This window comes from Trematomus bernacchii, unplaced genomic scaffold, assembly GCF_902827165.1.
Source record: "Trematomus bernacchii unplaced genomic scaffold, fTreBer1.1, whole genome shotgun sequence".
Lineage (NCBI taxonomy): Eukaryota > Metazoa > Chordata > Actinopteri > Perciformes > Nototheniidae > Trematomus > Trematomus bernacchii.
This window is the reverse complement of record NW_022987564.1, coordinates 14,226,919-14,249,578: the sequence shown is the minus strand read 5'-3', so window position 1 is coordinate 14,249,578 and position 22,660 is coordinate 14,226,919. Positions and strand designations below refer to the sequence as shown.

The following is a 22,660-nucleotide window of genomic DNA, read 5'->3' as shown; positions in this document are numbered from 1 at the left end:
TATTGCTGCAGACATTAAACACCCGCTCTCTGTTTGACGACAAGAGGAGAACACAAACTGACACAATACTATAAGTACTGATCAAATAAAAGGTCTGGAATGACATCAAAGACTTGTCAACATAAAGATAAACCAGCTTTTTCAATCAGAAAGACACTGCTGGATCACGTTTTTCATAGATACTGTTGATTTAATTAACTAATTGTCCATGATTTCTACTTCTTTGGCACCCATTTAAAAGAAATATCTACAGGATTTTAAACTTTTTCAAGTGAAAAAAAAGTAGGATTTAAACATGTATTTTTCTAACAAAGGACCTCCTTTACACCTTGATCTATTATTCATCTTGCAGGAATATTTTTTCACATCTGTTGCCAGTTCTGTCTCACTATTATTAGTCTGTATTCACCATTCTAGCTACTTGCACAGCAAATCCCTTTAGACAACACCTCAGATAAGCACCTAAAATAAATATGTATCATAGAGACAAAAAGAGATCTCTGCAATGTGATCCATCTCAGGTGGGGGGGCCGGGCACGCAGCACCTGTATGCTAATACAGGCATGGTAGCTTGACAGAAAGGCGAAGATGGTGTGATGTATGTTGATGATATGTATCTGGGACAAGTTAACCATTTCCCTGCAAGTGGGATTTGATATTTATAGAGCACAACAAACTGTGGTTCAATGCATATGTTCTACATTCCTTTAATTTACAATACTGGAGATTGTATCTGGTATTTTTGCATTACATTTGTGTGACGTAGTACCTGTTATTGTTCTTTTTTAAATTAGTTTTAAATTTGCAAAGGGAGTAAAAATAAAAAATTATACATAAAATTATGTATAACTTAATGACATTTTTTGCAGGGAAATTATTTTCTATGTTGTTTTGTCAAATGTATTGTGTGAGAAAAGCCATTTGGTGCCTTCCCTTTACCAACACAATAAGCGATTAAAACATTTGCCTAAATTGACAAAAAATACTAAATTGAGCATTTTCAGAATGAACAAGCCAGGATTTTACTGACTTCTCATTTTCATTTATCTGATAAATGATGAAACAGGCATTTGTGGTAATGCAAATGTGCCTTGCAAATGTCAGTTGCTTTATGGATTCAAATTCAAATGACAAAAGTGTGTTTTCATAAAACTGCTGACAAAAATGACCACTTTAACAGCTGTTAAAGTGCCCTGCCTGTGGAGTTATTACATTCATAATCATTCATAATGTATAAGAGCTTACTGCATCGCTCTGCCATCGCACATATCGACTTCAGGCTTCTCAAATTAATCAAGCATCTTGAAGTAAAGATGAGTCAAACATCCTCCCTCCTTTTTCTCTCGCACTAAGCCATACACATTATTACTCCCTTCTGTTGGATTTTCCCTTTTTGCTTTTCGTGTCGAGACTTATGTGATAATGATCGCTGATGTTGCAATTCATAAAGGTGTCCCTTGTTTTAAGTCGTTGATCTGACAGGTAATATTCTTTTGATCTGGGTTACAAGTCTGCATGTGTGTGTCTAAATGAAGGTGCGTGCATATTTTTATTTTTTTTATTTGATATACCCTTAATCGTCCCACAGAGGGGAAAAGTACATTCTGCATTTGACCCATCCTAGTGTTAGGAGCAGTGAGCTGCCATTATGTACGGCGTCCGGGAAGAATCAATTAAACTTGTTAGAAGTTAATGACTTAAATATCTGATGAAAGATATTCAAAAACAAACCATGTGCAGTCTTAAATGCTGGTGGCAATGTGACAAATATGAGTACGTTCGGTCAGTCCACTACTTTTCTCCAGACTGAAATGTCTCAACTACTGTCAAATGGATCGTTATAGATGCATCCTAATTACTGTGGATTCTCCTGACTTAAATGTAAACACCATTATCAATCATGTGATTTATAAACAAATACCTGCAAAGCTACTGACATTCCTATGTGCTTTAGCTGCACTTTGAGTTTAGTGCTAATTATTAATCGTAGCATGCTAAAGATGGTTAAAATGGTTACCTGGATTAGCATGACCCTAGCATATAGCTCGAAGCAACACTTAGCTTTATACCTTTCCGTCAGACAGCCTTTTTTCAAAGGGGAACTGAAGTGGTTATCTACAATCTCTTCAATGCCACTCTCTGGAAAGAAACTAATTTCATCTTAAGTTACAAGGCAGCTGCTCATCAACCACTGCCTCGATGGGTTACATTGTTTTTATGTTGTTATTGTTGTTATTGTGTGAACTAGGTGAATCTGAAATAACAAAACTAACTGACCGAGGCAGAGGTAGCCTCTGGATAAATAACTCATACAAGCCTACTTCAAATATGCGGACACATATCTATAGGGAGAACATGAAAATAAAAACAGGCTCCAAATGGTAAATCTATTTATACAGTCTGTTGGTGTACCTGTGGTAGAAGGCAGCTCCAGTCAGGACGATGGAGTAGTCATTGGTCCATTTCGAGGTGTAGCCCCAGGCGCGCTTCAGGGGGTCCCAGAAGTGGCTCCTGGGAGGGTAGCCCACGATGCGTTCAGGGAAGCTCCGCCATACCAAGAAGGCAAAGTTCACCTACAAGGACAGACATGGAATTTTGCTGCTTATTTTTCAGGAATATTGACATCTACATGAGTGCAGTTCTGCTGGTTTGTACACGCACCTCACTGGTCAGCAGGACTGTATCCTCGTCCAGACTCAGCACTGCTTCTGTCTCTATGGCAACATGAGGTTGGAACCGACTGGTGGTCTGAGAGAGAAATACAGCAGTGAATTGTAGTTCTGGTACTGTGGGATTTATGGTGTCTGGTCTTTGCTTAGGGAGATTATGAGAGTGAGTGAGAGATGATCATGTAACAGTTAATCATGTAGAGTGACTGAGATGATTGAATCACTACAGATTCTGCCTACGGGAAAAACAAAGGAGACAGACAGCGAAAGTGAGACGGAGAAGAAATATTGAGGATGAGTGACATTTATGAAACCGAATGCTACACGGATCAGTGGACATGTCAGATATACATGGATAGGAAGACAGAGAAAAATAGACATCAATGAGGGGGGCCAGAAAATGGGGTAACAGAAAGAAAGACAAAGAGCGACTGAGCAGCCGACAGTTTGTCATGCCGTCACTCAGACGTCGGGGCGGGCTTCAGTGTGAGCTGTGAGGGGGCTTTGGCTCTCACCTTCCTCCTGCCGTCTGTCACAGTGAGGGGGACGGGCATCGGAGGCCATTTGCTGCGACTGGGTGGGGGCTTCTCGCTGTTCCACAGGATGATGATCTGGAGCAGGAGGAAGTACATTAATATTACTCATACTGTATAGGGAAAGAGATATAAGATCAGTGATTCCCATTTTCTTGCCATAGTGGACATCTTTTCTATAATTCATTGAACTGACATTTGACATATGTTTATTTCATACAATGATAAATGCGAGGGACGGCTCTTATTATAGCTTCTGTTCAAGTTTTGACTGTGCCCTTATCACGTCAGATTAAAAAAAATACATATGTCCTAAAAAAGAATCCAAAACTAACAAATGATAGTTTCATGTAGTTTATTCACATAAATTAATGAATTCCAGGGATATAGACAACTATATATTGAGAAATAAATCGCCTGGTACGGTTCTCACAAGTATTTTTCTTTTACCTATTTTCTTGCTTATTAATTTAATTAAATTGTGTACCTGCGAGCAGTATTTGGACTTGGAGACAACTTGAAGCAGCTTCATGATTGGCTGAGATTGGGAGACCAATGGGGACACGGCATTGATGACAGCAGTAAACTCTTGACCTGGACTGACCCCTGTGTAAGGTCACAGAAAAAATACAAATGGTAAAAGAGTGTTTGGCACACCCATTGGCGGTGTCAAAAAACCATTGTGTAAGAGAGTAACACACATGCCAGAATTGTCACAAGTTTCTTTAAAAAAGAATCATATAAAAATGACTGCTTAAATAAATTGAAATAATCATACCCTATATTCTTAACATATATTTTAGCATGTTTAAAGAAAAACTACATAAAAGTACTTCAGTAAATACAGTTGATTGCTCCACTCACACCTCCATAGCTCTGGCATAATAGTCTCATCAACATCCTCGGTGTGCAATCAAGATTTGCATGTTGTGCACACTGATTTAAATGAAGAGTGTGTTTACCTAATCCCAGGTAGTAGAAAGGGAAATGTGCGAGGTGAGTGGAGTACTCTGGCAGGACCAGCAGGCCTCCTGGCAGGGAGTTCCACATGTACTTGTTTCTCGATATGTGAGAGAAAACACGATCCTTAATAATCTGTGGAAGGGAAAAAAGGACAATGTTCCAGAAGGGTTGCAATGTGAGAAGCAGAGAGTTTCCTTAGCGTTGTTAAAGTGGCTGTTGTGCTCATCTGGTATAATCCTGCAACACATTTTTCTCCCTCTAAGCTGGTTGATGAGAGTCTTAGCGCTTAATGTAAATTCCACTGCAATTTGAGACCTGACACACTTGTGTTTGCAAATTATAGCAACCCAAATGTATACACTGTGTACTTCCTATGCTACACCAACAGGAGGTGTCCACACTGCAACAGCCTCTGCCTCGCTGACCTCAGGCTGACTGCACAGCTGTCTCCCATGGGGAGAGGTTCCCCTCTGCATGCTGTATGTATATAAGCAGCTTATCACCAACCTCCAGAACCTCTCCTTTATTATCTCTAGCATAAATCCCCAGAAGCAAATACACTAGGAGGCTGCCAGACTCGCCTTTATACACAACCCAGTGGACATCCTACCACTCACTGTGTGATTTCTTCAGATTTCAGAGGGGTTCAATCTGTTGTTCCACCATTTTTTTATTTGCTTAAAATTCAAATTGGCAGTGTGCAGAAAAGCTGTTTATAAGAGGAGGTGTTTTTTTCCGTTTCATCATCTAACCCTTAGGCTAACCTTCAAATGACATGAACTTAGTGGAACAACTACCTTTGAAGTACACTTTACTTACTTACAAAGATAGTAGGCCGAAACAACATTTGGAGAAGTAGAACTGCGAAGATCACAGAAAATATCCCAAGCAGCTCTCTGATTCTACTGTATAAATAGCAATGACTGAATAAGTAGCAAAGTAACATTTCTAACAGTTTGATAATAGCAAGCAGTGAGGCAGAAACTGGCAGGTTGAGACTGCAAAAGTAATGATATATCATTTCTTTACATCGGGGGACTTTCTCTGAGACTTCAGGCAGATCGGATGTGGGCTGCTTTGAAATGCTCCCTCAAACCTTTAGTGCCACACAGATAGTAAAAGGGTAGAAATATAGAGCACAGGCCAAGGTCCAACCCCGTAATCATAATGATAGAAGGTTGGTTTGATTCAAATGTGAAAAGATTTTCTGAGAGGACTGATGATAGCACACAGGCAGTAAACCACAGAGAGGTAGCAACTATGGCTGTTTGTTCAACAGGAAACCTGTGTTTACTGCAGTGGCTGCGTTTGTAGATGTTTTCACTGGATGTCTTCTCACATTCCCAAACAGAATTGTATGCTAGCAGAAACTCTCAGCGTTTAAACATTTGGTTTCTAGGCAATGCTCAGCAGCCAAAAACAACATTATCCAAATGCATTTGTGGGAGCAAGATGTCCTGAGGAGACCAAAAAGCTAAGATTATATATGATCGTTTAGAGTTGTTCTGACTTTAAGACTACAGTAGCATTTAAAACCGCTACATTGCAATGCAACATTAACTCAACATGCTTGTATTATCAACAATTCAATGTTTTATATTCATGCTTATTCTACATTTTAATTCCTCTTACTGTGTTGATGTATTAACAGTTTAGAAAAAAGAGCTAATTTCTGGAATTTGAAAACCTACCTTGCGATAAACCCAATTTAGATTTGAAAACAGAGCAATAGTGACAGTTCACCATAAATGTGTGAACTCATTAAAGTTAAGTGGGCAAAATTGTTTCTGTCAGAAATGTAGAATATCTCAAACTTCAAATTATAAATTATAAATTTCCTGACGTGAAGATTTTTTCAAAAATGTTAGTTCATATCTTATTGTACTGACGGTTAGATGACAACTGTTATTTTTTGGTAACCTACTGTACAGCCAGATTGATGGCTTGGAAAGCTTTTTTCCCCTCTCCAATGAGTACCAAATATACAATCCCAAAAGAATACTGGTACAGTAAATATAGCGCTTAGATTTTCCCGTTTGCTTAAGCGTGTCAGAGGTTAGATCAGCTACAGTTTACCAACTAGTCCTTGCAGTTGTCCCTGTGTCAGTTAGTTTCTGTAGCCAAAGACACATATTTCTGTCACATGGGGCCATTATTACTGAGTGTTAAGGCTGAGGCTCACCTCCAGTGTGGTGAGGACTATCTTGTCCACAGAGGAAAAGTAGGCTTCCCATAGCATCTGGGTCCTCTGTCTGAGGGCCAAGACCCTCTCATTCGCTACGGCTCTCACTGTGGATGGCACCTGAAGACAAAAGATGAGAAGAGTAAAACATCCAGACAGTGAGAAAACAAAATGAAAAAGAAGAACAGGGAATAATTGAACTTGGTTTTTAAAGCAAGTTGTGTCTCTTAAAATAGACCAGAACAAAGAAAAAGGAGGAAATAGCATTTAAGTGATCAAAACTGCGTTAACTAAATTGAGTAGTTGGTTAATCTGGCCCCCTAAAAACACATTTTAATCAGAGTTTATTTGGGTTTGTTGTTCAGATAATCAGACTCTAATTAGTAAAGACGACATTCATTTTCAAGTGAATCCCCAAAATTGATTAAATCACTTAGAGAGTTTAGCTCGGCGGCTCAATCAAAGTGGAAAAAAGCCATGTTGAACTGAGAAAAGTGGGAGCTCTTGCCTTCTCTAAACCCTTTTGTCTCCACACAGCTAACACATTTCCTAATGAGCGCCAGTTAAAAAAGCCGGGAGGCCGCTAAATCTCTTTTTTCTCTCTTATTCACACATTCTTGTCTTTGTTCTTTAAACCTCACATTTTCTCTTCACATACCTCCCTTTCTCCAGACTTCACTACTTCACCTTGCTCCCACTTTCTCCCTATCCTTCTACTTTTTTGCCAAAGTACATCTGAAGGACAGCTTCACTAGAGTTTGTCTGAAGTGTCTACCCTCAATCTGCCTCTTCTACAAAAAAACCTGACACTCCTTACCCTCAGATCATAGACAGGCAGAATATTTGTGTGCGTATTATATCGTTTTGCAGGTGTGCAGAAATGCCACTGATGAGGTCGGCTCATTCAGTCCATTTCTCCCCTGCTCCGAGCTCTCGGGGTCTGGTTTGTGTTCATTAGCTGAATGCCAATTCGTGTCCTCTACTGGGCGAGATCAATGCAGAGCAGACATGGTGTGCTTTGTGTGAGGGAGAGAGATAAAGGTTGTAGCTGAGGGTGAGCCGGCTTTGCTTTCCCATTGTGTTTGTGAATGTGTGAGAAGAGACATACACAGGATGAGCAAGCGAGAGCGTTTGAACTGACTCTGGATTAAGGTCTCTGTGGGTGTGTAATGTCAAGGGGCCCCAACCTGCAACCACTCTCCTTGATACAGGTAACAGAGAGCCGCAGTGATGAAGCCTCGCCTGGGCTAAACCAACTAGAATCTGTTCCTCAATGCAATCTCTCATTCCGCATTTGATTATTAACATTGGTGTGTGTGTGTGTGTGTGTGTGTGTGTGTGTGTGTGTGTGTGTGTGTGTGTGTGTGTGTGTGTGTGTGTGTGTGTGTGTGTGTGTGTGTGTGTGTGTGTGTGTGTGTGTGTGTGTGTGTGTGTGTGTGTGTGTGTGTGTGTGTGTGTGTGCTTGTGTACCTGTCTGTCTAATATCACATACTACTGGATCTGCCTGATATCTTTGTGCACATTTCTGACTGTATACTCAATGCCCTCGTGTTTGCGTTCATTGCAACTTAAAAAAAACAAGCCTAACCTAGTTACCAAGGGGCATCATTGATGATTTACTACCAAGTCCAACATTTTATAATCCACTTAAATGAGGCACATACCGAGGCGAAGAGAAAATCCCCAATTTTGTTATTTTCACCGCTATTTTGACTGTAATCAATCAGGGAGGGACAATTGAAAGATTTTAAACTGTTCTTAGTTTGGGATGTGAGAGGAAGACCCTCCAGCCTTTTCTAGTTGTGTGTCTGTGTTTGTCCGCATCTGTAAATGAAAGTGAGCAAGCGTCTGTGTGTGTGTGTGCGTTACCTGTAGTAGTAATCTCTCATCTCCTTCAATGACTGCCTGGTTCCACTGTATGACATCAGAGAACGGCAGCTCCCAACCGTTACTCAGCAGCACTGGGATACACGCCGCCTGGACACACACATACACAATCACAGTCTCAGAGACAAATTGACACTGATGGCATGAAGAGCAAATTGAAACCAACATATACAGTATATCACTTTTAATTGCAATCAGCTGTAGTTTGACTTCGTTTCTCCCTTGTTGCCAGCTTCTCTTTGGCAACATAACGTGACATACTGCAGCTGCGTGGATATAATACACTCTGGAGGAGTTCAGTCTCAGCTGCTTGGCACGGTGACATCCCAGGAGGATCAGACAATGTGATCAATACCCTTGTGTGTAAATGTATGTGCAGCTGAGTGTGTGTAAGACCCCCAAACAGTGGCTGCAGTGAGTTATAACTCCTATCTCTCCTTTCCCAGGAAGCCCTAGAGGACTGCCACTCATATACATGCAAACACAGATGTGGCTGATTCCTTGCGTACTAATTAGGAACAACCACTGAGGGGGAATATGAGGGGAGGAGGGTAAACTGAAGAAAAAAAAGAGAAGGATGAGGGGATGGGAGGAGATTAGAAAGAGCCGGTTGATACGTGGAGACATCACGCTTTATTAGTCGATTTTTGATGTTGCCTTATTCGCTCGTTCACTGACAGGTTTTTGATGTTGTTCCACTTTTTTTTTTATTGCTTTCCAAGCCCTACTTTGGTCTCCCCATCTCACTTTCTCTCTCTGTACTCCTTTTTCCATTTCCACTGCACTCTCATCCCATCCTGCTCTCTCTCTCTCTCTCTCTCTCTCTCTCTCTCTCTCTCTCTCTCTCTCTCTCTCTCTCTCTCTCTCTCTCTCTCTCTCTCTCTCTCTCTCTCTCTCTCTCTCTCTCTCTCTGTGGTCTGGAGTGTTGATAGGTCTGGGTGTTATTTTTTTCCCCCCACTTTTTTTCTAATTAAACCACCAGAGAACAGCAGCAGCAGCAGCAGCAGCAGGCGAAATTGGTGGAGATCAAACGCTCTCTCTGGCCCAACGGGGCTTCCATGCTCTTGCATTTCATCCGAGAATAAACCTGCTGAAGGACACTCGAACAAATAGGGAGGCTGGTAGGAGTGTGTATGTGTCAGAATGAGCCCCAGGTTACAACAAGGTCACACGAAGACTCCCAGAGTGATAATCCAAGGCCTTTAAATGTGAAATGCGGCCCCAGGCTCGCCTCAGTCTGCTCCCCAAGAGATGAGGCTGTGTGAGGGTGAGTTTCAAACATCTCAAGCCCCCCCCCCCTGCCTGGAGGAAGGTTAATATGAAAGGCTGTGTAGTTGTTTTTGGTTTGTTTGCATTGGGAGATAGAGAGGAGGGAGGTTTTGAGAAGGCGTGTATTTAGAAATATGTGTCTGTCTGTATATTGGAAAGCAGGCAGCAAGTTTCCTACCACACTGCTACTGGTAATTGCCAGTTCTTTTGTGGGATTGGCTGGCAGAAAAAAAAAAAAACACAACCAAAAAGTCTCAAAAAGTGCCTGGGATGGACAAGAGAGAGGACGGAAGGGAGGAGAAGACTAAGAAGGAGAAAGAGAGGACAAAGAAAGAAGACCATGAATGCTGCCAAGCCAAGTGGGTTGTGGATTTGTCCATTCAGCAGACATCAGCGGTGGGGCAGGCTGCCACTTCTATGGATGCTTCCGGAGCACTCATGCACACACACACACACACCCCAGAGAGCAGTGTGGCCAGGGAACACTAGCAGCCAGAGAGTTCAGTGTACGGCAAATCTAAAAACAGCCACTACTGCTTCCTGCGACGGTGTGAGACTGTCGACTTGGGTGGCAGAGAGAGAACAGACGGTCTGGTTTAAACTGTTCTGTTCACTCCGCCGCCTTTGTGGGTTCTTCATTGTTTGTACTTTGCACATTTCACTGATGGACTTAAATGAACGATTCCAGTGTTTCTGTACGTGTGTGTGGGTGAATTAATTGACCCATTTGAGTTTAAAAGGCCCAGCAAATAGCAAATAAAGCCTTTATGTTAGATCTGCTCTCAACACAACACAATGGTGGGGAAAGCACTTGCAGATGTGACCATTAAGGTGTCAATAACGAAAAGACTATATAAACCACGGCTCTGGAACTTAGACATTCAGCATACTGTGCACTTCCTTGTTGACTGAACGCTACATGATCTTATTTTTATTGAAGCAGTTTCCTGGAAAAGTGTAATTTGGTCACTCAAACAGCGTTATCCGGAAGGAAATGCTGATATGTTGATAAGATGATTGCTGTGTTGGCATGTGGAGATTTCAGCTGTTTGTTGTTGTGGGCATCAAAGAAACTGGAGAGCCGTCAATTGCTCAGGCAGGATAAACAACACAGTTTTACAAAGAATATAAATCAACATGACTTCAGTGTTATGTTTCTATACTTGACGCAGAATGCAAGTCTACAGCACGATCATGTGGCGAACAGAGCAGACATATTCATGAATATCATCGATGGTTTTCATTACATTGCATAATAAATATTTACCTGGAGTGACTCTAGGAAGCGAAAAGAGCCCAGGCGTCGCCCTCGAGGCACCAGACAGAAGGTGGAGTTGTGGAGGAGCTCCTGGTAATCAAACCTGACAAAGAGACGAATAATTATTAAACATAAACGTATTCTTTTTATATTTGAGGAGCATTTAAAACAGCATGGGGTTCAAGTGTACTGTAGGATGACATTGTCAAACTTTATTGGAATGTCTGACAACTGGTTCAATAGGATAGTCATATAGGAGTTTAACTGGATGTAAAGGTTTGTCTGTAAAGATTTACAGCTTTTTTTATATGTCTCATAATATGCACTTTGTTTGTGTTAAGATAAGATATTAAAAAAGGTCCTGAAATCAGTGATCCTCTGCTTGGGTAAAATGATGGCCTAAAACAAACACATTGTTGTCTGATAGAAATGCAAACGTTAATTGTATTGAGTTTTCTTCATAAAGATGTATAGTCAGGTGGTGTGCCTAAACTCAGTTAAATAATAAGAAGTTGAATAATGAATTGAAGTCAGAAGAGAGTTAATAATGTTCAAATAAATTAAGCTAACAAATTCAATATTTGTGTACCTTTCAAATCAATTTCAAGCAGAAGTAGTAAAACCTTCAAGAAAAACCAATGTCCTCTGATATGTAAACAAACAATTGTATGATGAGTGGAACAGAAAGGCACCAGCTCGTAACTAGTACTAACAGAACTTAACGATAGCAAACAAATCCATAAATAATAATAATAATAAATAACCTCTCCAGCGTGGTTACACATGCCTCTTTTGATATATGATATTTAACATCTGCCACACATAAAATAAACCAGGATTTATGTGGCCTTTCATTTCAGATATTTCGTCATAATGGCTGGGATTATGTGCTGTAATAAATCGAGTTGCCCCCACCTCCGCTGACATGCTGGCACCACTACACATAGCTTCTGTATGTTGGAAATATATCCATCACTGAGCTCATAACTAAATATGCCCTAATCTCTGTTTCTCCATTGATTTGTGTTGTAGACAAGAGGTTTTGAACTGGTGCCACTACTGCCGCGGTACGGTACGTTGCCTGGGTGAGCTCCACCACTTCATGCTCATATTTCAGACACGCGCTGTGAAAAAGAAGCCAAATGGAAACCTCTGCATCAATGCTCGCCTTCATTCCGCTGAGTGGAACGGCCGGAGTGGTGTAACGGTCTCATGGTAAAGGACTGCACAGTGGAGTAAACAGATGGGGGAAACAAACCGGCTCTTATGGGAGAGTTCACTCGACACTCTGCTCTCTACACCCCCTCATTTAGGTCCTGCTCAACATCTTCCTCAGCCCTCCCTTGTTTCTGCATCCAGCTCTCTTCTTGTTTATTTGCAAAAGGGACCTCGGTGTAAAAGTTCCTGCTATTAATCTTCACCCTCGCTTAGCCATGTATTTAACCCTCAGTGAACGACGAGACACAGGATTTTCTTTTGCTTTGAAACTGGAGATTTCATAGCTCATGTTGGCATCAATTAACACACTCAAGAGGTGGACATCAAACTCTGAATGGATGTCACTGAGGGGTGTGTATTCAATAGGAATGTGTCAAATAGACATCGGCCCCTAGTAGACCCCACACAAACAATAACACAGACTCCTTGTTGTTAACCTCCAACTATGTGCAATATGTACAATATGTGCAATATATATATATGCCGTTAATAACTGTGCAATATATACCTGGCTGCTAAATCCTCAGACCTGATACAGGATGTGTTCTTTGTAAATTGTGTAAGTTTTTTTATTATAATTGGTTTTTTTTTAATCTTAAATATTTTTTTGTATGCATGCTACTTAGGTTAGGTATTAAGCAGTCTTTGGCTCTCTTCTACTGTAACATTGTAAATGTCCCCTCTGTGGGACTAATAAAGGTATTCAGATTCTGATTCTGATTCTGATACACGTACATATTTAAAATGACTATGTGTATGTAAAAAAGGTTGATCTCAGCTCAAGGGAGATTTTCAGAGTCTTTCAGCTTCTTGTTTTGGTTTAAGAACCTTTAATGTTCATGCTTTCGTTCGCTCTCATCAGCATTGTTTCAACATGAAGCAGGCAGAGGTAGCCAAAAAATATCTTTTCTATCGCCTTTTCTTTAAATGCACATCCACGTGTGGGCGCGCGATGGAACCTTATGCATCTGCCGCAGCACGACGTCCCAGAGTGCAGCTGTGACGTACATTTGAAATGAATCGCACGAGCCAAAATACCAGTCACTGCGGCTCAAGAGATTTACAAAGTGTATTTCTGAGGGATTTAGGTAAACACATTCATTTAGATATGCATGAGTAAATTCATTTGTAGATTGCATCTAGAAGAAGTCCTCTGTGTATGTGTGTGTGTGGGGAGTACATGAATGTGTAACTGAGTGAGGATGTGGGCTGATGTTTAATCTCCTAGAGTAAATGGATTTTGCTTGGGCATGTTGGTGTGAGAATGCACTCATGTGTTCCTTATGTGTGATTGTGCAAGTGCTGTACATTACCAATGTGTCCATTCACTAGGGCTGTGCAATTAATCGTTTTTTAATCGCAATTACGATTTTGGCCTGCCACAATTACAAAAACAACATAATCGAAAAAAACGATTATTTTGCTTTGCTAGGTTGTGACAGTGCACTGCAACATATTTGATCTAATTTATTTTATAGACTAATTTATTTATCATATTTATATATGTTTAGTAGCTTGTTGAAGTGCGCTCCAAAATATTTGTTGATCTTTTTTATTGGTATTTATTATTTTGATATTATTTATGTAAATGTCAATATAAATGTATCATTTATTTTATTTATTGGTTTTTCAGTTGAATTATACGTTCAGGGTAATCAACAGTTAAACAGATACTGTTCAAATTATTATTTTAATTTGTTTTAAAGTTCAATAAATTGACGTTTTCAAAGCCAATGAATAATCGTATTTAATAATCGTGATATCAATTATTGACCAAAATAATCGTGATTATGATTTTTGCCATAATCGCACAGCCCTACCATTCACATAGTATCTAGTGTGAGACAGTGGGACCTCTTTTATGCAAACATAGTGAGACTGAACTGGTGAGCTTGACCCACTTCTGCTGTTTGTGTGTGCTCGTGCATATGCATTTGTCTCAGTTTGATGATGCATAACTAGGAGTCAGCTTGTGCATGAATTAGAGTATGTATGTGCACGAGTTAGTCTGTCTAGCCTGCCTGCATGTCGACTGCTGTTCTTTAATGAGAGAATGAACTTAAATGCACGGACAAGTAAATCATTTAACAGCACTTTGTTTCCAACAACATAAGAGCAGACCTGCTGCTTCTCTCCTACTTGTCTCCTTGCCTTTGAGTGTGCACGTTTGTTGCTGTTGTTTGCCAGTAAGATTGAACAGGAATACAAGTTATAGTGTATGTGTGTTAATGCATATGGATATGCCCTGGATCTTAACACTATGCCAAATGGCCACGTCAGAGTGTGAATGTGTGTGTTTGTGTTAGAGGAATGGTTCGCCCACATGAGAGCTGTAGCCAGATACAATTAATAAGCAGCCTTTTTTTTTTAAGTTAAGTCATTTTTCAAGGAAAATGCCAAGAATGTGCAAGTTCCACCAGCGTTTCAATTTTGTTTAAAAAGGACTTACTTTGTTGATAGCAAATTCAATTAAATACTGTTAAGTTGAATCTTGATTCTGAAGATACTATCTTGGGCTTTGCAAGCTTATTTGGGTAAACTGACACTTTAAATGCTAATTTGGCTTATTATACAGACAAGAACAAAAAGAGCATTTGCATTTGCATGAGTGAATAACTGAGTCAGTGTGCCTTTGATTGGGGGTTGGCTTGTAGGTAAAACCCAGCTAAATAACAATGAGTCACTGTGTATTCATGTGTGTGTGATTGCATGTCATTTCATATCGTGCATGGCAGGGAATGTACCGTACTAGCCTCCTTGCATGTTAATGAGGGAGAGCATACAGTATCAGTCCTGTAATGTACATGCCTGCTCTTACAGTATAATGCAGGCAGTTGAAATGAATGCTGATGTGGGTGGACTGGGTGGCAGTTTGCACGATTGTGATCTGGAAGCCTCAGATCTGTTGTTTGTGGATGTGGATTACATTAGATTGCATTATTAAACATATAGTAGATTATGGTCGTGTCAAAGTGCATACTTCAATGAATACAGTGACTTCCATCCTGTGTAAGCATGCAAATAAGAATGCAATATACTTTAGACTGAGCGAGGATTATGTTCACTATCTGCAGATTTGTAGAAAATAGTAACAATTTTCTAGGGCAAAACATGACATCTTTATATCGATTCTTTTTGTTCAACCAGTAGTTTAAAACCAAATTATTACATAATATAATAAGCAGCAATTCCTTACATTTTAAGACGTAATAATCAATAATGTAATAGTGACATTAGACAAAATGACTTTGTGTATATACAAATGTATGCTCTATGGAGCTATTTTAGAGTCTTTTAGCTAATTGTTTTGGTTTTAGAGCCTTTAATGTTATTGTTTTGGTTCATTCGCATCCGTTTCTCCGAATCATTGCCAGAAATAGCTTTAAAACACACATAAAAAAAACACTATCTGTTCAACACCAAACACAGCTCCTAATGAATGCTAATACTGCTGCGTGTCGCTATATGTGTAAACAACTTCATAAGAAGGTCACCATCTCAAATACCACCTCAAATATGTTACTTGTGTTTACAGCTTCTTTGGCCAAAAACAGCTAATGTAGGTTTAAGAAGACTGAACCATTCTTCTTATTCAAATAATAATGATGAATTGATTATCAGTCAGCTTTTCTAGTACTAGACATTGTTTCAGCTTGTGATGTTTGGGCCTGCGTACAATCTACAGAAAACAAGTTGTCCCTAATGTTTGACACACACACGGTGTTGTCTGAATACATTTCCATCTCATTTGCTCCTGATTGCACATTATGTTTGGGTTTTTCTGATGAAAGACTGATGGTGCTACATTTTAATCTGTCAGCAATAATCAGTGTGTGTGTGTGTGTGTGTGTGTTTTAGTCACACACTGCTTCCCTCTCACCTTTCTCAACCTTCCTGTCCCCCATGAGGATAGATGTAGTTAAATATTAAACATCCTATATGGAGCAAATTTGGATCAAGGAGTTGATGACTTCATATTGCTATACTTCTTTTTCATATTTACAGATAGCCACAGTAAACAGAGACATAAATAGAGACACAGGCCTCAGAGTTTCTCACGCCCACCCAAGGTGTCCCCCCTACCCCACACACACACGACCCCAAACACACACACACACACACACACACACACACACACACACACACACACACACACACACACACACACACACACACACACACACACACACACACACACACAGCAGGCTCTCTCTCTCTCTCTTCGTGTCGAGGCATTGGACTCAGTGTGACAGCGCTATCATCAAAGCTGTGTTTACTAAGATGGCACCATTCTTTGTCACCGACTGTTTAGTGTGTCTGTGTGTGTGTGTGTGTGTGTGTGTGTGTGTGTGTGTGTGTGTGTGTGTGTGTGTGTGTGTGTGCATTTTGTATTGTTTGATAAGCAAATGTGTTTCTCCTCCACCCTATCATCTCCCGAGCCCTTTCTCTCACTCACACACCCATCAGCTTCACACTCCCTCCCTCAGTACATCTATTCTCACCTTCCTTTTTTCCTCTTATTTATTTATTACTCTAACTAAACTCCCTCCTTCTTTTTCTGCCTCATTCCCTCGTGTACACTCATTCCTCATGTATACTAAACACTGACAATTCAATGAATATTGAGTGAAATCGGAGAGGTAAGTGATGAAAGGGAGGGAGGGAGGATCGGATGCTCCTTGAGTGACAGCAGCTTCTGGTTGGTTGATCTTCGCTCTGCTTCCTGCAAAGGTCAGGTGTCAATACAGTGAGGGCTCCAGCGTGTGTATGTGTGTGTGTGTGTCCCTGTTGGTGAGTACTAATGTGTGGTTGACTAAGGTTATAGATTAGCTGCCACAGCACTAACAGGCTACTGTCAATATGTTTCATTCTCATGTATACCTCATCAAGCACAAAGAGACCTGAATGATACACACATCCATTTTATGGGTAATCATGGACAAAGCAATAAGCTTCAGCGATAACAATCACTGCTTCTGTACAATGACATTCAATTGCCCTGTCTTTGTAAGGTGCATTGAACGATTGAACGCGGACATTTCTAATCGTTTTGCTTTCAAAGTGCAAAAATTAAGAGTAACAAGGAACAAGCGCTACTAAAAAATTATATTGTTTATCAATAAGGGTAAATATGGAAATGTAAAGATGTTTTTAGAGTATAATTATTATTGTTAGGGAATGATTTGCTTAGGTGTTCAACCTTTGACACAGTTCATCATTTTCTCCTTTCACTGTCTCCTTTCCCATGGCATAGGTCTACGGCCTTGGGTATTGCTGCTATCTCTCTTAAGGAGGGGCAGCTTGGGCGCATTGTTGTTGCCAGCTTATGAACGAGCACAAGCTGACATGAGATAGTTTATTGTTCAGGGACATCTAGAAGCCCTTCTTTTATCTGGAGCATAGGTTCCCTGGCGCACATTCTTTTCTATGGACGACAGCTCTAGTTAGATTCAGGGTCCATATTTGTTTAGTCTCGCTGATAAAGAATGTTGATTATTACACTCCGAACTAGTTAAAACCTTGAGCTACAGAAGAGTTCTTCAGAATTGATTTGGCATCTCTACCGTGTGGTCAACTCGTGGCCCGTGATATGTCTTGTGAATTCTCCGGCCCGAAGCCCCAAATAAACCGTCAGTGTTTGCCATCAAAGCTCCAGCTCTCCTCGTGTCTCTCTCTGAGTCCTGTTTCCAATTGCTTCAGAAGTTTCCCCCACAATTATGATTTCATTACATATTTTTGGAATTACACACAGAACATCAATTATAAGGAAGTTATCCTTATGCTAACTGCTTTTCATGTATGATACTGACTAGTTGTGGAAATATGGTGCATGCGGGCAACCTAACTCTATTTCCTTTTTATTTTTAAATGACTTTTGCTGATGCTATTATCTAGACTCTAGATTCTAGAGAAATGTACACAGAGTTAGTTATATGACTCTACAGGGCCACATTGGGCGCATATTGTGGGTTTTCTCCCAGCTATAAAAGATATGTACGAGGGAGAGAAGGGACAGAAAAGGATAAAGACATAGAGGGAGAGTAATGTGTAGCCAGCTGCTGCAGCCTCTGGGGCTCGGAGGGTTGGAGGAGATAGTCACAAAACTACAGCTCTATCTGCAGGCAATAGGTCAGGCACTGGGATATAACCTACAATAAATATAAGACCAAACAGAAGCAGAGGAAACATATGAATGCTGTTTATTTTTTAGACCAAATAGCAACTTTTACATGTTATTATAACAAAAATGGGACATGGAAAGGGAACACAAATGCTGAGAATGAGACAAGAGACAGAGAAAAGGCACGAGGCTAAACAGACAGTTCAGGTTTCAGTATGCAGAGGAATGAGGTCTTCTAGTATCCATTTACATTAAACAGAAAGAGGGAGGGAGAGATGAGTGTGAAGGATGTCTCGGAGATGTCACATGGGAGCAACTGTGCCCATAATCTTCACTTTTTTCTCCTCATCATCATCCCTTCTGTCTTCATTTCAGTAATCTCCGCGTCAGGATGGAAAATGGACCGGTGTTCGTGTGTACTTGTGTGTGTGTGTGACAGGAGAAAGAGAAGGTGGATCCAGATGCTAAACCCTCTATCCTGCAGCTGTCTCTCCTACCACTACCCCCCCCAACACACACACACACACACACACACACACACACACACACACACACACACACACACACACACACACACACACACACACACACACACACACACACACACACACACACACACACACACACACACACACACACACACACACACACACACACACACACACACACACACACACTTCTAAGCCTCATCGACTGTCTTAATAGCAGATGGACAGATAAGCCATTTCCTTCGCCTCTCCTCTCTGTTTCCTTCCCACATCTTTCAGCAATTTGATGGCAATCTAATGTGACTATCAAAAAAAGTAATGACAAATGATGAAAAGACATCTTTACGGGGTGCAGAATACTATATGTGCAGATAGGGCCAGCAAAAATATCAAAGTGAACTGGGAAGGATTCAAATGGACAGAGCAGCGGTGAGTATTTACAGGAGCCAGCTTAATATGACATCTTGAATCGAATCTCTGGGGAACTAAACTGGTAAATGTGAATTATATTTAGTAAGAAACAAGGAGCATTTCTGCTTACAGATTCAGCAGAGACTTTAAAAAGGTCAGAGACTGAAACAGCACTGCAGAAAACATTCTGGTATCGGAAATGAAGCCAAGTGCCATAAACCTGCCACCTTTTAAATGGCCAGCAGGGGGACGCTACACCGGTTGCGAAAAGAAGTCTAGTTGTATAGAAGTCTATGAGAAAATGAACCTTCTTCTCACTAGATTATTTACCTATGTCAAATCTCCATGATGGGTTTATTCATTTTGTAAATGATGGTCTCATTTAGAGTAGAATGGAATATTAAGCAGGCTAGGCTTTAAGGCATGGCTTTGTGATTGACAAGTTGCTAGTGCTACCAGGCTAATGTTCAATGTTCGGTGGTAATAAAAAGTAAGGCGTCGGCTGTCCCTTTTTTGGGGCTGTTTTTCGCTGACCAAACTAGAATCTCAGTTAATATTATAGTTATCGCAAATTACAGATGCACTTTGCTGATCAAGCTACATCTAGAGAGCGTTAGTTGCTAGTGGTAAATAGCCCGACACGACCCCTCAAAATAGTAGTTTACAAGCCAATGCAAGACGTCACCGTGACTACATCTTCTTCTTTCATACAGTCTTGGATTTTGAGCTGCGGCACTGGTGCAACATTTCATTAAATTGTTTGTCTCTCTCTACCCCTTTCTTCCCTCGGTCCCACGCACCAGCCATACCCCGAATCAAACACACACCTGGGTTCCACAAAAGTCTTTTTCAGTCAGACATGGGGGCGAACTTCTCAGACTCGCGCAGACAAAAAGATGAAGCAGTTCTGCCTGGTGCCTTCGTTGCCGTCGGCCTTGCAGTATCAAAAGCCAGCTTTCCTCCGTGTATCTTTGCTCTCTAGCAGCAGACTCACTAATGGATTTCCTACCACGCAGCTTTGTCGTCCTCAATTATCAAGAGTCATTATTGTAGAGAGCTCGAGTTTTGAGCTAAAGAGAAGTGATTTGTTTGTCTCCCTTTGCATTCATATGCAATTGTCTTCCCTTTGTGACAGTGAGTCATTGTTTCATTAGGAGCGTCAATTCAACTCTTCTGTTATAATAACAAATCTGTGCATATTTCACTTTTACAACCTGCTTTGACAGCCTTTCTTTTTAACTACTGTTCCCTAAAAAGATGTTAAAAATGCCGTATAACCCAATTAAAAATATAGTCGGTCATAGTGAGAGAAAACAAACACTGTTCATTCATCCAAAAACTTGCAATTTGCACACGGTATTCGGCTTTTAACAAGCAGACAGGATAATGTTCCAGCAATGTCCCTTCATGTGTATCTCTGTGGTATTGTAACAGTCTCATTTAGGCTGGCATCCACTCTAATTCTTTCATTTTCACCTTTTTAAATCAACAATTATTATATTAATGGCCTTCACAACATAAATAGCACCAGAATCGGCCAACATACAGCTGCTACGGGGATAATCAAGTCTTAAGCCTTTACTGTCTGCCAACGTGTTTTATTTTATTGTGTTTCGCTCGTATTTTGTTTTGTATTTCCTCATCTATCTCCTATATCTTGTCATAAAATACATTAGTCTTTTATGTATTGTGGTAGGCATATTGACTTGTTGTTAAATGATGCTCTACAAATACACTTGTCAAGTTTCTTCTTACAAACATTACTTGTTCTAAAACTTTATTTTGTTGCTGTATTCTACAGTTAATGTATTTTCATGCAATCAATTTATCTCACGGGCAAAAAAGGCACGCAACCTTTCTCATTATTACATGACACTCATGAAGTCAAATGTTTCCATTGTATACTAAATGAAAAAGTATCTGAGGAAAAATCATCTGCTTATTTCTGAAGAAAAAAGAATAAATAATAAAAACGTTTCAGTGACAAAAACACCAATTACAAAACCATCGAGCCCTGTTATGTAAAACAACTATTTTACCGTTATTGCTGATGTTGTGTGTGTTTGCGTACTGTGCATGCAGATTTGTGTGGCTGCCATCCTGCAGTTATTATCCCTGTTTTCTTTATAGAGGTCCCGAACTCTGGATCCCTCCTGAGCTGAGCGTGCTCCTGAGTGTGCGCTGGTTTCTCTAAATCCCACTCTGCATGAGTACTTACTCTTCTCTCTGCCTCTTTGTCTTTATCTGTTTCTTTCTCCCTCCGTCTCTCGTTAATTACACAGAGACGGGAGGACTAAGCTCTCTAATCTGAACGTATATGACCCCAGCAGCCGATGATCCTTTAACACTGTTACTTATACCTCAATCCATCTCTCGTAAACTCAGATACACGATCGGCAGCTAAACACACAAATGCATGTGAATATCAAATTAATAAAAGGGGAATTTGTATCCGTAATCATGTTCGAATCATCGAACAAAATGAAGGGCAGAAAGGTGAAGGTGCCATAACAAGATTCAGCGTGTGTACTTCTTAAGGCTTATAAACAACCTCGGGTTCAAAGATGATATAAGTGATTCAGGAAAAGAATAACTACAGTATGACTAAATTCTTTGCTTCTTTCCCGTGAAAATAAAGTGGGCAATCTGCTGAAATTTCAGAGAATCAAAAGGCTTTTTATCCAGATTAAGCTACATTAACTACGGTATTTTAAGTAGTTCCAGCTAGGCTTATCAAAGTGCCTTTCACTAAATCTATTTCATGTAGCTTTATTTATTTAAAACAACCCACCGTTTTCGCGTTTGGCTAAAATGGATAAATAATAAGCAGCATTAAAGTGTAGTTTTTTGGCAAAAAGCCTCAAAAAGACTGCAGATTATATTTGCGCATTTACAGCCTCATCACTACGAACCCATAGGAACACACATTCTTACCCGTACAGTATTTCTTGTACATTAACATAGTGGTCAGATACAGGATGGGGGTGTGACAGAATTCATCATCTGCGGTTATATATAGAAATGGGAGCACAGCTGTCTGTCCATTAGGCTAAAAGCACAGAAGTGCCAGAACACGACCCTGCAGTCAATGGCCTCTGTATGGCAAGGAGACTAGGGGTAAAAAGGAGGGGAACGGAAGTCTTAACATAGATGATGAGAGCACTTGGGAAATGGAGGGAGAACAGAGCTAAGCACAGTGAGAAGAGCTGGGTTTGTATTAGTGTAAGTAGATGTGTAACATGTAACACCTGAAGAAGAAGAAGCTGGATGTAAAGGATCCAAGGAAAAGGCGAGCAGAAGTAGAAAACACAATTCTGCATCAAGTTTAAAGCAAGCTAGTAAATATGAAAGTATTAACCAAGAAAATAGCCTTAACTGACTCAACATGAGGAACTAGAAATGAGTACAAAGTGCCAGGGGGCCACATCCCTGAGGCCCCAAAAGCCAATTCTCTCTGCATGTCAGCTGGTAGTAGTTCATTTCATTAATTGCAAATGTCTTAAGGCCAGTCCAGTATTATTACTAAATCTAATCTTAATCTGTGTTTTGAAGAGGAATAAAGGAAAGGAATAGTTCCACAATGTCTTATTTTCTTTCATGCTGATATTAAGATACACAAATTGGTATTGCTATTCATGTCTGAACAGGAGATACAAAGCTG

The 22,660-nt window shown here is 40.3% G+C and overlaps 1 protein-coding gene across 2 annotated transcripts in view; it reads right to left on the bottom strand.

The window, feature by feature from the left end:
• Positions 1–22,660, bottom strand: part of ext1c (exostoses (multiple) 1c) — a 73,505-nt gene that overhangs the window by 1,205 nt on the left and 49,640 nt on the right. For both annotated transcript variants that reach the window (XM_034124386.1, XM_034124387.1), the window contains exons 3-10: positions 10,771–10,864; positions 8,217–8,324; positions 6,348–6,467; positions 4,165–4,297; positions 3,690–3,808; positions 3,185–3,280; positions 2,662–2,748; positions 2,413–2,573 (exon numbers count right to left, since the gene is read on the bottom strand). In XM_034124386.1, the coding sequence (XP_033980277.1) occupies positions 2,413–2,573; positions 2,662–2,748; positions 3,185–3,280; positions 3,690–3,808; positions 4,165–4,297; positions 6,348–6,467; positions 8,217–8,324; positions 10,771–10,864 (918 nt within the window). The remainder of the gene's footprint in view (positions 1–2,412; positions 2,574–2,661; positions 2,749–3,184; positions 3,281–3,689; positions 3,809–4,164; positions 4,298–6,347; positions 6,468–8,216; positions 8,325–10,770; positions 10,865–22,660) is intronic.